The following is a 14366-nucleotide window of genomic DNA, read 5'->3' as shown; positions in this document are numbered from 1 at the left end:
GTTTATTTCCTCATTCAAGGGGGAAAGAACAGTTTTTTCAACAAGTGATATAAGGAAAACTGGATATCCACCCGCAAAAGAATGAAGCTGAACCCTTACCTTATACTATATACAAAAATTAACTCAAAATGGATGAAACACCTAAACATAAGAATTAAAACTATAAAACTCTTGGAAGAAAACACAGGGGAAAAGTTTCATGAGATTGGATTTGACAACTTCTTAGATATGACACCAAAAGCATAGACAACAAAAGAAAAAATAGATAAACTGAACTATATCAAAATAAAAAAGTTCTGGGGTAGCCGAATGTCTCAGTTGGTTAGAGCACGAGCTCTGAACAACAGTGGTTGCCAGTTCGATTCCTACCTGGGCCAGTGAGCTGCGCCCTCCATAACTAGATTGAAGACAATAGCTGCCTCTGAGCTTCCGGAGGGGTGGCCGGATGGCTCAGTTGAACGGTTCTCAATGCCGGTTCAATTCCCCCATGGGATGGTGGGCTGCGCCTCTTGTAACTAAAGATTGAAAATGGCAACTGAACTTGGAGCTGAGCTGCCCCCTGCGCAGCTAGATTGAAGGACAACTACTTCAAGCTGATGGGCCCTGGAGAAACACAGTGTTCCCAATATTCCCCAATAAAAACTAAAATTTAATTTAGAAAAAGAATATGAAAGTTATTGTAGACCTTTATAAGAGCAGGTGGAGTGGTGGAGTAAAAGCCTAATTAGATTGGATTTAAGAAAGAATGAGAGACATCTGACATTATCGACAAGTAGGGAAGATGTAAATCTACAGTAAAAATTACACATTGTTGACAAACAAGTTTGGTACACTTAGAAAGCAATTTAACATTCACAGACCTATGACTCAGCAATCCCACTCCTAGATAAAAACCCAGGAAAAATTCTTACACAAAGTTGCCATACATGTGAGAATGTTCTGAGCAGCAATATTAGGAAGAGCAAAAACAAACTAATGAGCCTAGAAACAATCCAAAAGCTCATTGGCAGGAGAATGGATAAATAAATAAATTATGGTATAGTCACAAAATGAAATATTATATGGCATTGAAAAATGAATAAACCACAGCTGTATAAAACATGAATGAATCATGAAAATGTAATATTGAGTGGGGGAAAAACCCCAGACAACTATGTATAAGGCAATATGGTAGTGGTTAAAGGACAGATTAGGAGGAGCCAGACTATTTGGGTTCAAACTTCAGCTGGGCCATTCACTAACAATGTGATTATCAAACTTTCTGTACCTCATTTTTTCTCTCCTGTAAAATTTCTCATCTAATAATATTAAGTATAATAATTAGTTCTATAATATTAGAACAATATATACAAGCAAATTAAGCATGGTTTTAAACTATATTCTTTAAAAAGCAATCGAATGATAAATATAAAATTTAAGAGAGTGTTACCTCTAGAGGGGAGGTAGGAGATGGGATGGGGAGAAACTCATAATGACACGCAATTTATAGACAATGATTCTAGTTCTTGAGTTGGAAAATGGGTTTACAGGTCTTCCTCTTAATGTTATGCTTTTTAAGTATAACGTAATCTTTTGTATTATCAAATAATATATTAAAGATAATAAAAGAAAAAATAATGAAAGGAAATAAACTGAAGACACCAAGTATTTACACTCCTGAATAAACAACTCTTTCAAGATATATTACTGTGAAGAGAAGAAGAAAAACGAGGCACAGCTGTAAGAAGTATCATCAAAACGATTTTTTTTGATAAAAGAAATAAGTCTATTTACATGCTGACATGTGATTACAAATATAAATATTACTGATCCTTAAAATAATCCAGTAAAGTCTATCAGTACTTTAAGATAAAGAACTCAAGGTCAGAGAGCCTAAGAAACTTGGAAGTAGGTCACGCAGCTAGTAAGTGACAAAAGCACATTTAAATTCAGATCTCTCTAACTCCATATCTCATGATTTGTACAGAACACAATGCTGCCTTCTTTTGTTTAACCTTAATTTAACGCCTAAAATTACCTGAATTACATTTATTAGGGTACATTTTTTAAGTATCTGCTAGATAGGCTTAAGGTGCTGTATCAGGTGTTTTGGAGACTAATAAATTGAATAACCTTTACAGAGTTTACACTCCAGCAATGAAATAAGACAGTTGCCTCAATGATTCTCATACAATGCAAAATTATGTATACCACATATGAACTACAAAATACTATGTAGGCTCAGAAAAAAGGTCCCCTTTGGGGCTGAGAGGTAGAAGTATTTGGAGAAGCTTTATAGAAGAGGTAATATACCAGCTGAACTTAAAGGGTAGTTGCAAGACAGTTTTGACTGAGCTCTTCAAGGGCCACTATCATGCCTTAACCCCAAGGCCTAGAATGCAGGAGCTGTTTAATGAATGTAGGATGAGTGAACAAATGAACAGAAAGGCCATTCCAAAAGGAAGCAAAAACAACAACAAAAAAGGATCAGAGGCTGAATACATAAGGCACAACAACAAAAGGATCAGAGTAGGAGGAAGAGGAATATGAACATATGTATTTGGAAAACAAGTATTAAGTAACTCATCATGATTTCCTTTTATATTTTTGCTCCCATATCTCCTATTTTTAAGAAAATTCTGTCAACACTACCCCCATCCTCTTCCAGCCTTTGCCTCATTCCTCTGCTCCCCATCTTTTTTAAATAACAATTTTATTGAGATATAATTTACATACCATGTAATTAACCCCTTTAAAGTATAAATGCAAAGCTATTTAAATCACACAGTTGTGCAACCATTAACCACAATCAATTTTAGAACATTTTAATTACCCCAAAAAGAAACCCAATACTCATTACTAGTCACTGCCCATTTTCCCCCAACCATCCCCCTTCCCCCAGCCATAGGCAACCACTAATCTGCTTTTTAGCTCTAAGGATTTGCCTATTCTGGACATTTCACATTAATGGGAGCATAATATATGTGGTCTTTTGTGAGTGACTTCTTTTCCTAGCATAATGTTTTCAAGGTTCATCCGCTTTATAGAATGTATCAGTACTCTATTCCTTTTCATTACTGAATAAAATGCCATTGTATGGGTATTGTGGGGACAAAGCCCCCAAAAAAACAGTTTCCAGGCTCTCGGCCTCACATAGAAAGGTGCTGGCTCGGGTAGTAAATGGTCATCAACTGTGATCAGATGGCCAGCAGCTGTGGCTAGTTGGCTGTCAGCTGTAACCCGTAAGCCATTGGCCACTAATATAACGGCTGTGGCTACGCTAGCAGAAAGAATGGGGGCTAGCAAGAGCGGATTGTAGAGAGGCGGAGGCCGCCGGTGAGAATATATTGGTTTGACTCCCCTATCTATGGCTCCATGGGTGTTCCTGTTTGGCCTCACCATGTCCTGCGTTCTTATGTGGGGAGCGGGAGCAGAGACCCCGCCGGACACCCCGCACGACAGGTATCTACAATATTTTATTTACGCATTCATCAGTTGAGGGATATTTGGGTTGTTTCCACTTTAGGACTATTATGCACAATGCAGCTATGAATATCGGTGTACAGGTTTTAGTGTGGATATATGTTTTAATTCCTTGGGTTATACCTAGGCATGTGTTTAACCTTTTAAGGAACTGCCAGACTGTTTTCCAAAGAAGCTGCATTATTTTACATTCCCCCCAGTTGTATGAAGGGTCTAATTATTCTACATTATGACCTATCTTTTTTTTTTCTTTTAAAGATTTTATTGGGGAAGGGGAACAGGACTTTATTGGGGAACAGTGTGTACTTCCAGGCCCTTTTTCCAAGTCAGGTTGTTGTCCTTTCAATCTTAGTTGTGGAGGGTGCAGCTCAGCTCCAGGTCCAGTTGCCGTTATTAGTTGCAGGGGGCGCAGCCCACCATCCCTTACGGGAGTTGAGGAAGTCAACCGGCAAACTTGTGGTTGAGAGCCCACTGGCCCATGTGAGAATAGAACCGGCAGCCTTTGGTGTTAGGAGCCCGGAGCTCCAACCACCTGAGCCACGGGGGCCGGCCAATTACCTGTCTTTTTGATTACAGCTATCCTAGTGGATGTGAAGTGGTATCTCATTGTGGTTTTGATTTGCATTTTCTCAATGGATAATGATGCTGAGCATCTTTTCATGCCTATTTGTAGATCTTCTTTGGAGAAATATCTATTCAGATCTTTAGCTCATGTTTCAATTTATTTTTTCTTTCCCCTTTCTTCCACCTCTTCACCCACTCTGGTTCACACGGTAGCCCATGGCAGCACTCAGCAGCCAGCAGCAGATCACACCAACCTCTGGCTGCCAACCCCTGGCTGCTCATGGCAGCCCACCTCCAGGGAGAGCTGTTGTTCACAATCTTAGCTGTAGAAGGGAGGGCACAGCTCACTGGCCCATGTGGGAATTGACCCGGAGACAGCACTCCAACCACCTGAGCCACCAGGCCGGCCCAGCCCATTTTTCAATTGGGTTCTGCTCTCCATCTTAACCAAAGTTCTTAAAAGATTAGTCTATACACACCACCTATACTTCCTTAACCTTGTTTCACTCACCAACTCACACCAACCTTGCTTTTGCTCCCCACTCTGAAATTGCTTGACCAAGTCACCAACCACATCTACAGTGATGAAAAGCAATGACTATTCTTCAGTCCTCACCTTCCAAAATAAAACTATGGTTTGCACACGTGCATTTTAATTCCAACTGACCTCTAATTCTAATCTATATTTTGTCTTGTCCTCTTTCTCTATATTTTTCTGTTTTATAGCATATTTTCTCATGGAATGAGAAATATAAACCAACAATCATACGGCATTTCTAGAGAACTGCAGGTAACACAACTGGCTATAGCAGAGTGAATGTAATAGAATCATGGAGGGTAATAAAAATTATGACAGACTTTAACAAACATGATCAGTCTAGAGGGTATGTGGGAGGAGTTGGGCTTATGGGAGGAGTTCTTGTACTCTATGTCATCGAAAGAACCCTACAGGAAGAACTCTATGCTTAAAATGAAGCCCTATGGTTGTAACTGCCCCTCTCCTTAACTTCCTTTTCCTCTCTATAAGTATCTCTCCATTTTGGCACACAGGGCCGTGTGGCTTGCCATGTCTGCATGTACTGGGTTGCAATGCTTTCTCCCCCACCCCACCACCCAATAAGTCCTTTTTGGTGATGAAACACCTAGTTGATACTGAGTTTTTTTCTGTCAACAGGGGAACATAGGGAAGGCAAGGAAAGGCTGGGTAAATAGTGGGTATTGGTCTAGGGATTTAACTTTGTGTAGCATGTAATATTTAGTCATTAAAGATTTTTATACAAGAAATGCTCGGCATTGGAAAGTTGGAAGGTTGTTCTGGCAACAGTATAAAATTACCTAGGGCAAGGGGGTTGAGGCGGAGAATCAAGGAGATTGTGTGGGATGTTTATTATCAAAGTAAAGATAATCTGTATTGAGAGCGTAAATTAGTGTAGTAGGGTTAAAAAGGAAAAGGAGGAATCAATGGAAAGACGTTACCATTAAACTTTAACCGAGTTAACTTTATTACTAATAACAGAACTAGTAGCTGCTGCCCTCAGTCAAGAGATGTTAGACCTTAAAGTTCTTAGTCCTCAGTTTTACTAAATTGAATTTGATGGAAACTAAATGAAAATGTAGTAAATACAAAAAAGTTCTCTGTCCCTGTTTGAACTATAAACAATTATAGTATTGCTTCCCACTTTCTTCTCTCTTGAGTACATACTTCTGAAAATTTCAGGTAACCCAAGCTTCTAAAAGGCTGAAGATCTGGCTAAGCGTACCAGTCAGTTTTACTCTCATCATTGTCTCCCACCCTCCGTTGGTCTTCAATATGTTAAGATTAAGAGAAAATAGAAATTTATGCAAAGTAGGCCGGGGAAGGCAAATTATCCCAAGTTAAACTGCAGTCCCATTTTTTTTTCCAAAGGAAATGGTTGTTGATACTCTGAGGAGTTAAATTATAATAACACATGCCAGGAAGATGATGTCAGCGAAGGCGTGGTTAGGCCCTTTACAAGTCTGAAATTCCTTTAGTTCCAAACATTTCCTCTTTCAATCTCACCTATATTCAAATCTCTCCACTAAGGGAACTCTGAAACATTGAAGAAACTGTTGAGACTTTAGAACACTGATCTTTTTACTTCAGTCTTCTTTAATGAATCAAGAATAATTGAAGGCTACTAAAAATTTTTTAAATGTACATTATTCTCTTTGAAGAATTTCTCTTTGAAATCCACATTTTCCCTTCTGTGACTATTTTAATTTCAAAAAAAGGACTGGATATTCAACCCTCCATCCTGAGAAAGAATCTGCCTTTATTAGGCATTATACATTTGCTGATCGATTCCTGTATTTACCACAGCCAAAAAAGAATATGAAAACTATGCTTGTCATGGGCTCCTCAGGAAGCAACTTCCCTGATAAGTGAAGTATACAAATATGTTTCAAAATAAAACAATCCTACTTTTTAAAATCAAGTAAATAAAATTAATACACTTTGAAATAAGGAAGTAACAACAGTGGTGTACAAATAGCTTTTCAAACTGAGCATACTGGCAATTATTTTTATTCCGCAAACTAGAACTAATAACTCCAGTAAATTATGACATAAAAATTCTTAAAGTAGCAGATCTTTACAGATCTATTATTTCTAGATTTCTATATAGCGTAATGATGGACAACAAAAGCAGATTTTAAAAAAATTTAACTTTATTGAGGTAACATTGATTAATAACATACAAATTTCAGGTGTACATTATCATTCAATATCTGTATATTCTATTGTGTGCTCACCACCAAAAGTCTAGTTTCTTTTTGTTATCATATATTTGACCCCTTTACCCAGTCTGCCCTCCCCATACTCTCCTGCCCCTCTGGTATCCACCATTCTGTGATCTGTATCTTCGAATTTTTGGGTTTTGGTGTTGTTGTTGTTGTTGTTGTTCATTTGTTAATTTTTTGATGCATATTACACATATGAGTGAACTCATACAGTTTTTGTCCTTTTTCGTCTAACTTATGCCACTTAGCATAATACTCTCAAGAGCCATCCAAGTTGTTTCAAATAACAATCTTTCATCTTTTTTATGGCTGAATAGTATCCCATTGTGTATATATACCACATCTCGTTTATCCATTCATCCATCAGTGGACACTTAGGTTGTTTCCACATCTTGGCTATTGTAAATAGTGCTGCAGTGAACATAGGGGGAAACAAATCTTTTCCAATTAGTGTTTTCATGTTCTTCAGATCAGATAAATACCCAGAAGAGGAACTGTTAGATAACCTGTTAGTTCTATTCTTAATTTTTAAGAAAACTCCATACTGTTTTCTACGGTGGCTGCACCAATTTATAATCTGAGCAACACTGTACAAGGGTTCTCTCTTCTCCACATCCTCACCAACACATAATTGTTTTTTCTCTTTTTGATAATAGCCACTCTAACAGGTGTGAGATAATACTCATTGTGGTTTTGATTTGCATTCCCCTAATAATTAGTGGTGTTGAACATCTTTTCATATGCCTGTTGGCCATCTGTATGTCTTCCTTGGAAAAATATATATTTGGATCCTCTGCCTGTTTTTTAATCAGATAGTTTTGTTGTGTTGTTGTTCAGTTGTATGAGTTCTTTATATATTTTGGATATTAACCTCTTATTGGAAGTATCATTTGCAAATGCTTTCTCCCATTTGGTTGGTTGCCCTTTTGTTTTGTTGATAGTTTACTGTGGAGAATCTTTTGAGTTTAATGTGGTACCATTTGTTTATTGCTTTTGGTGTCAAACTCACAAAAAACGTCACTGTGACCAATGTCCAGAAGTTTAGTGCTTATGTTTTCTTCCATGTATTTTACTGTTTCTGGTCTTACATCCAAGTCTTTGGTCCATTTTGAGTCAATTTGTGGTATAAGACAGTGATCTAGTTTTATTTTTTTGCATGTGGCTGTCCAGTTTTCCCAACACCATTCATTGAAGAGATTTTCTTTTCTCCATCGTGTATTCTTGGCTCCTTTATGATAAATTAGTTGCCCATATATGTATGGGTTTATTTCTGGGCTCTCAATTCTATTCCATTGGTCTGCGTGTGTGTTTTTCTTTAAAACAGATATTCATAATTTGTACTTTTTCAGAAGTTTAGAGTTTGACTGTTCTTTATTTTAGTTTAGTTTTTAAAATGTATTAGACAGGTTCAAGAACTTTATTACATAGGCTTGTTCTATTTGAGAAACTTAAGTTCTTGATAGAAATGGCAAATAAGCCAATGTCAAAATTAAAATTTCACCTCGTCATAGAAAAAAGTCTGGTAGGATACATACACCAAACTGCTAAAAGTTATTTTCCTGAGGGATGAGATATGGGTAAGGAAAGACTTGACTTTTAATTTTATATACCTCCTTATGCTTATTTTTTTAATGGGCATGTCTTACATTTACTACTAAAAACTAACAAAAGTTATTTTTTAAACTTAACTTTGAGTGTAAAAACACACAAATTACATAAGCAAATAGATCTAAAATACTCTCCCCACAAAGAGAAATGAACACATTAAGCTCCATATGTCAACACATAAACAAACAGCCATTTGTAATGCTTTAGTTTAAATACACACAATATGCACAAACCTATATATACCCACAAGGAGTCATATATATATAGCCACAAAGTGATGTCATCATAACATTGACCCATAAGAACCCAAAGAATTCTTGACAAATACATTAGTAAACATGTATCTAACCCTCCCACAATGTTTCCTGAATTTTCTCAAACCTTACAAGGTATCAGGAAGAGATATAAGATTTGAATCCAAATCCATAATCATACCTCTTGTCCCCTATACTATCCTAGATTTAGAAGATAGTTAAATGTTTTTTATCCTACAAGTGCGAAAGGGGGTAGAGAGTTAAGGAAAGAGATTTTAGATAGCATTATATACATGAAATCTCTAATAGGAAAAAAACTAATTTCTGTAATTAATTTCACTTTATTTTAATGGGTCTGAGTAACCTGAAAGACTTGGAAGGAAAAAATTAGGAAGGACACTTTCATACAGTACTATATAAGATTTGAAAAGAATAAAGACAGATGAAATATCCCTCTGTCAAAATCATATTCATATGATTCATATATGTGTGTGTATATTATATGTCATGGATAACCAACAAATACATATGGACCATATTTCTTAAGGATATAAACAGAATGAATACCATATAAACTAACACCGATAAAGTAACACTAAGTGTTTTGGGGTCTAAATGTTTACCTACTGCCTTGATGAGATACTTTGTTTAAATCTACCTGTAAGTCTCTTTAGGTATATGAGAAAGCAACAGGAATCCTTCCAAGCCTCCAACACTCACTCCTTCAGATGATCAAAAAATCCCTGAATGTCTACGGTGCCTTTTTCTTCAAAGAACAGCTACAACACCAAGAGAGGGTAAAGGGTATTTCTGTTCCAGTGTGAAGTTTCTCCTAATCAGTACTGTGTGCCCTGAAATTCCAAGAAACTGCCAAGGATATTCCCTGGCAAATGTGGGCATGACTGTCCACCTCTCCCCCAAACTGCTCCTGTGCCCAAGCAATAGCACAACTCTGGTAGCCTCAGGTTAATCCTAAAGACTCCAAAGATCCCTGCTGATCCTGATTATCTGCAGATTTCCAAGCACCAGCTCAGCAGCAAAACCTAAGGAATCACAGAGCTTTCTGCCTTAATCCCAAGGTGTGTCTTCACTTAAAACTCCTTCCCTTCAGGCTGGGTGTGGTAGGGTCTCTGTCTAATCTAGAAGAGTACACCCAGTTCTGGATGAAACTGTTGTGATTTCACCGACTGTATTTCTGCTACCTGATAATGCTGGTGGAACGGGTACGAGAGGGATACGAAAGAAAATGGGGTGAGGGAGAATGGAAACAGTTAATCAAAAAGATTAGGGGGTGGACTGGGGGCCAGAGTCTGAGATGACAAATCATCCCTGTAGAGATAGGGTATATCAGCAGGAGGTCAAACTAACTTCTTTTCACAAAGACACAAACTTGCAAGCTTTATTTGTTTTTAATTCCCCTGCTTTCTCAGGCCTCACATACAAAGACTGTAAATTCCTGGAACTTCAGAACCAGGTGAGAAAAGATGCCGAAAGTGGTTGAAAAGGGAAAGGAGCTGGAGAGGTGCTAAGATGAGAGAGGAACCCCTTTCCTGTCTTAAGAGAATGTTAAAGCCAAGGGCACTCCGGATCCCCAGAAAAGGAAGTAGCTGAATTCCAAAAAAGCACTTTTCCCTACCTTCTTGTTGTTCTTGTTATAGCCAAAAGTCGAAATCCCAGGTCTGGAAGCCACTGATAGCAGCATTTTCTCTTTAATGATTGGGAGCTGAGAGAAAGAAGAGGGAGAGGGACAGGGAGGGGGAAGAGAGAGGGAGAGAGAGGGGGAGGAAGAAAGGGAGAGGAAAAGAGAGAGGGAGAAAGAGAGAGGGAGGCAGAGGGAGGGAGGAAGAGGGAAGGAGAAGGGAGGGGGAGGAGAAAGGGGGAGAAAAGGAGCAAGAGGGAGAGAGATGGGGGGGTAAAGAATGAGCTAGGGCTGCTTGTTGACGTCACTGAGAGAAGTTAACCCAGAGTCTGAATGAGGCACTTCCACTGGGTCCTAATGCCCAAGATGTTATTTTTTAAAAGTTTTTACAGGCTTAGTAGTTAGAGCAAAAAGAAAAGTTCTTATGTCTCTCCTTTTCAATTCTATCACCTTTCCTCTGTGAAAAAGTTCTGATCCTCGTGAAAAGACAATAAGGATTTATTTCCCTTATATGTCAACTAGAAGATTTCAAGTTTGATTTTACAGGGGCCACTGGGACACTGCCTTGGAGAACATGTGAAGAAAACCATATTGAGAGAGAATATGTAAGGTGAGCTCAGGACTTTCCCCCACTTCATATTTACACTGATCTTAATACATGAAGAAAGAACACAGACGAGCTCACCAAAGAACAGAGATAAAACAGAATGGGAAATAACTAGTTTCAGCTTGGACAGTTCTATTCCTCTTGAGTCACAAGGATGGGCTGATGTTTCTCACTCCTATTCGGAGTCCCCCAGGTATGACTTCATACTTAGGAAGGAATTATCAAACTGAACTATGTCATAAAACTTGGTGCCTAGTAGTTTCTTTTCCCCCACCCCCAATTGTTTTAGTCAAAATTGCCTACTGGTTTCTTCAATTATAAGCTATCTTATTTGACTCTTGATCCCACTATTTCCTGATCTTCAAGTCCCATGAATCCGAAACAATTAGAGTTACTCACCAAACCTGGAATTTATGCCCAACTGAAGTTCAGAGTTGAGATGTTTGCTTCAGGTTGTCTCTGAGCTCTAGAAAAAAATAACTATTTTAATATATTTTGTTAAACCTTTATTTATTTAAGTGTGTTTTTCCAGGACCCATCAGCTTCAAGTCAAGTAGTTGTTTCAATCTAGTTGTGGAGGGCACAGCTCACAGTGGCCCACATGGAGATCAAACCAGCAACCTTGTTGTTAAGAGCACCATACTTTAACCAACTGAGCCAATCAGCCGCCCCTAAAATAACTATTTTTTTTATTAATTAGATTTACTGGGGTGATAAAATAACTATTTTAACAAGCCTATGTTTCACAAAGAAGAAAATTACCAAGCTCTTAGGAAAAAAGAACATAAACTTAGAGTCAAGAACCTAACACAGTTATAACACTCACCTCTAACAGTATCGGAGGAATGTCTTGTAGAAGTAGCTTTAACAAGAAAACAAACCCGGCAAAAAAAAAAAGAGAAAGAAAATAAACCTGTAGGAAACCAAAATTTAAGAATGATACCCAGTAACTCCTACCAATCCAAGTGGAAAAAGGATGTAGAATGAAAGCCTTCAAATACCTTCTTAAGGTCACTTTGCTGCCATCATGGATATTCTCTTCAGAGATAAATTAACCCTGTCTGCTTTGCCACAACAAACATTAAGCCCAATGCTCTCTTAAATTAAGTCCCAGGCTGTCGTCTAGTTTTTCTCTCCCTTTTTTGCTATGATAATAGGACAGACAGTACCAACATTCTGCATAGTAAATACATACATACCACACCCCCAATCTCTAACTTTCATTTCCAATAGGACAGGAAGTGCCTGCTCAGCTCAAGGGACACAGGAAGGGTGGGAACAGCCTCAATGTGGGAATTGCAACAGAGATTGGAAGCACAGCAGCCAACAGTAAATAAATTAATAAAGTCATCTCTCAGTGATACCATATATTTTTTTTAACTTTTATTTATTTTAAGTGTATTTTTCCAGGACCCATCAGCTCCAAGTCAAGTAGTTGTTTCAATCTAGTTGTGGAGGGCGCAGCTCACAGTGGCCCATGTGGGAGTCAAACTGGCAACCTTGTTGTTAAGAGCACCACACTCTAACCAGCTGAGCTAACCAGCTGTCCCCCATATTTTTTTAAAGTCTTCCTTCTGCCCTCAGACATTCTCGTTCATTATATACCACGTTATCCTGGCCATTTAGGCCTTTAGTTGATGTGGTACAAAAACCTTAATCTTTAAGGCCTGATTTATAATGGGATTTATAATGGTAGTCAAGCTAATTTAATTTTTTAAAAATTCTAATATTCTCAATGTGTTGTGTTCTCCTACTGTCTTCCTTAATGCTCATTTACATCTTAGAATTTAAAATAGTTAAAGCCATGAGTTGTAGAGAGAAGTAGACATGAGTGCAAATCCTAATGTCACCATGAGTCACAATTTATGTGACTATAGGCCAAGTTACTTAACATCTCTGATTCACTCATTGGCAAAATGGAGATAATACCTACTGTATTAGCCTTTGGAATCAAATCTAAGTCTTGTTCAGTCCTGTCACTCACAAGCTGAATGTCACTGGGAGAATCACCTCACGTATCCAAACCTTTTCTCATCTGTAAAACAGAGTAAAGAAATAGTATCATCAACTTCCTAAAATTGTAGTGAAATGGAATAAGGCGATGTATACAAAGCCCTTAGGAAGGTGCCTGGCACTTAGTAAACACTCAGTAGATGTTAGCTCCGTGATGGTTAATTACTCTGCTGTCTCCCTCTGGGTATTCTATAACCCACATTTCATGATCTGAGGTGAACATTTCCAAAAACTAGTATCTTAGTTACATTCAAAAGATTATACTAGGACTAGGCAGGCTAAACTTTATAACTGGAAATACTGAATAAAAAGTTTCCAACATCACCCAATCCAATTTCTTCTCTTTTTTACCTTCCAAACAATCTGATTATATGGAAATTCTTTTCATAACTTTTAGTCTCCTGGAAATTGGTGGACCATCTATTATCTCTAGAAAAAAGGCAAACAAAATAATACAGAACCAAAGCACACTAGGTATAAGACACCCCAGCACCCATTTCTCTAGGGTCCTACTGCTTTAAGAAATAGAAATAGATGTAGGGGAAAAAAATGTAGGATTTTCACGCATCCTAAGATTTACCACCATTCCTATACTCTAAAAGTAGACTGTATCAGATAAAAGGGAGATAAAGCATCTCATGAAATAAATTCTATTTTACATGAACTAATATAAAAACCTAGGGTTTTGTGGAGCCATAGAAGTAAAATAATCCAGATTTGTGAACTGAGGCCAAAAGTTAACTGTGTCAAAGAGTGCCAAACCCGAAACTACATCCTTTATTCTTGTACGTATATTTTGATAGGAGGTTATGGAATTTTGTGGAAGTGATAGAGAAGGTAATGGAGTTCTGTGGTTATATTCAGGAAATATACGAGAGGAAGGAGAATCTTCTTTCTTCCAGTGTGTTCACTTTGCTGCCTCTATCTGCTTTGCCCATTATAGTTGCCCACATTTTTCTAGATTTAGTCAATGCCTCTCAAATTCTTAGTTCTCATGGGCCCAGCACCCAAGAGTTGCCTTGACGTGAAAAAGTAAAATAAGAGTTATTGGATTTCTTGGAAAAAGATATTTGTACCTCTAATTCAATATAAACTGGTTTGTGATTTCTCCAGAAAAACACTTTTAAATAAGTGTTGTTATTGACTAGATCAACCCTTACCTGTACGTTGAAAGATGTCTGCATGCTACTATTGGCCCCTCCACATCACGGTGCAGAACTCAAAAGAATGTATTACCTGCAGACACGCTAGACCCTAGATTGACATTCAACTAGAGCCAGAGTCATGTGGTACATATTGTGTCTGAAAGCAGGGAGGTAGGGCCAGTTTGCTAGAGTGAAGCTCTGAATGTGGTTCGGAGACCTGAACAAGGTACATTAGGGCCTAGTAGGGACATTTTTTTCCAGCTGCTAATATTCTCTGTGGATTATCTTTCCTCCCATTGATTAATTTGTGTGCC

General features: G+C 37.9%; 1 protein-coding gene across 17 annotated transcripts in view; it reads right to left on the bottom strand.

Moving 5' to 3' along the window:
* The window catches only part of RBMS2 (RNA binding motif single stranded interacting protein 2), a 77552-nt gene that overhangs the window by 46333 nt on the left and 16853 nt on the right, over positions 1–14366 (bottom strand). For 5 of the 17 annotated variants that reach the window (XM_081059382.1, XM_081059367.1, XM_081059383.1 and 2 more), the window contains exons 1-4: positions 11896–12122; positions 11721–11756; positions 11294–11360; positions 10285–10371 (exon numbers count right to left, since the gene is read on the bottom strand). In XM_081059382.1, the coding sequence (XP_080915508.1) occupies positions 10285–10350 (66 nt within the window). In that variant the 5' untranslated portion in view covers positions 10351–10371; positions 11294–11360; positions 11721–11756; positions 11896–12122. Of the gene's footprint in view, positions 1–10284; positions 10407–11293; positions 11361–11720; positions 11808–11895; positions 12123–14366 lie in introns of those variants that run through there. The other 12 variants (XM_081059377.1, XM_081059369.1, XM_081059378.1 and 9 more) reach the window with 7 other exon arrangements.

Source organism: Rhinolophus hipposideros, assembly GCF_964194185.1.
Source record: "Rhinolophus hipposideros genome assembly, chromosome: 9".
Lineage (NCBI taxonomy): Eukaryota > Metazoa > Chordata > Mammalia > Chiroptera > Rhinolophidae > Rhinolophus > Rhinolophus hipposideros.
Note: the sequence above shows the minus strand (reverse complement) of the source record. Positions and strands in the feature narration are given on the sequence as shown.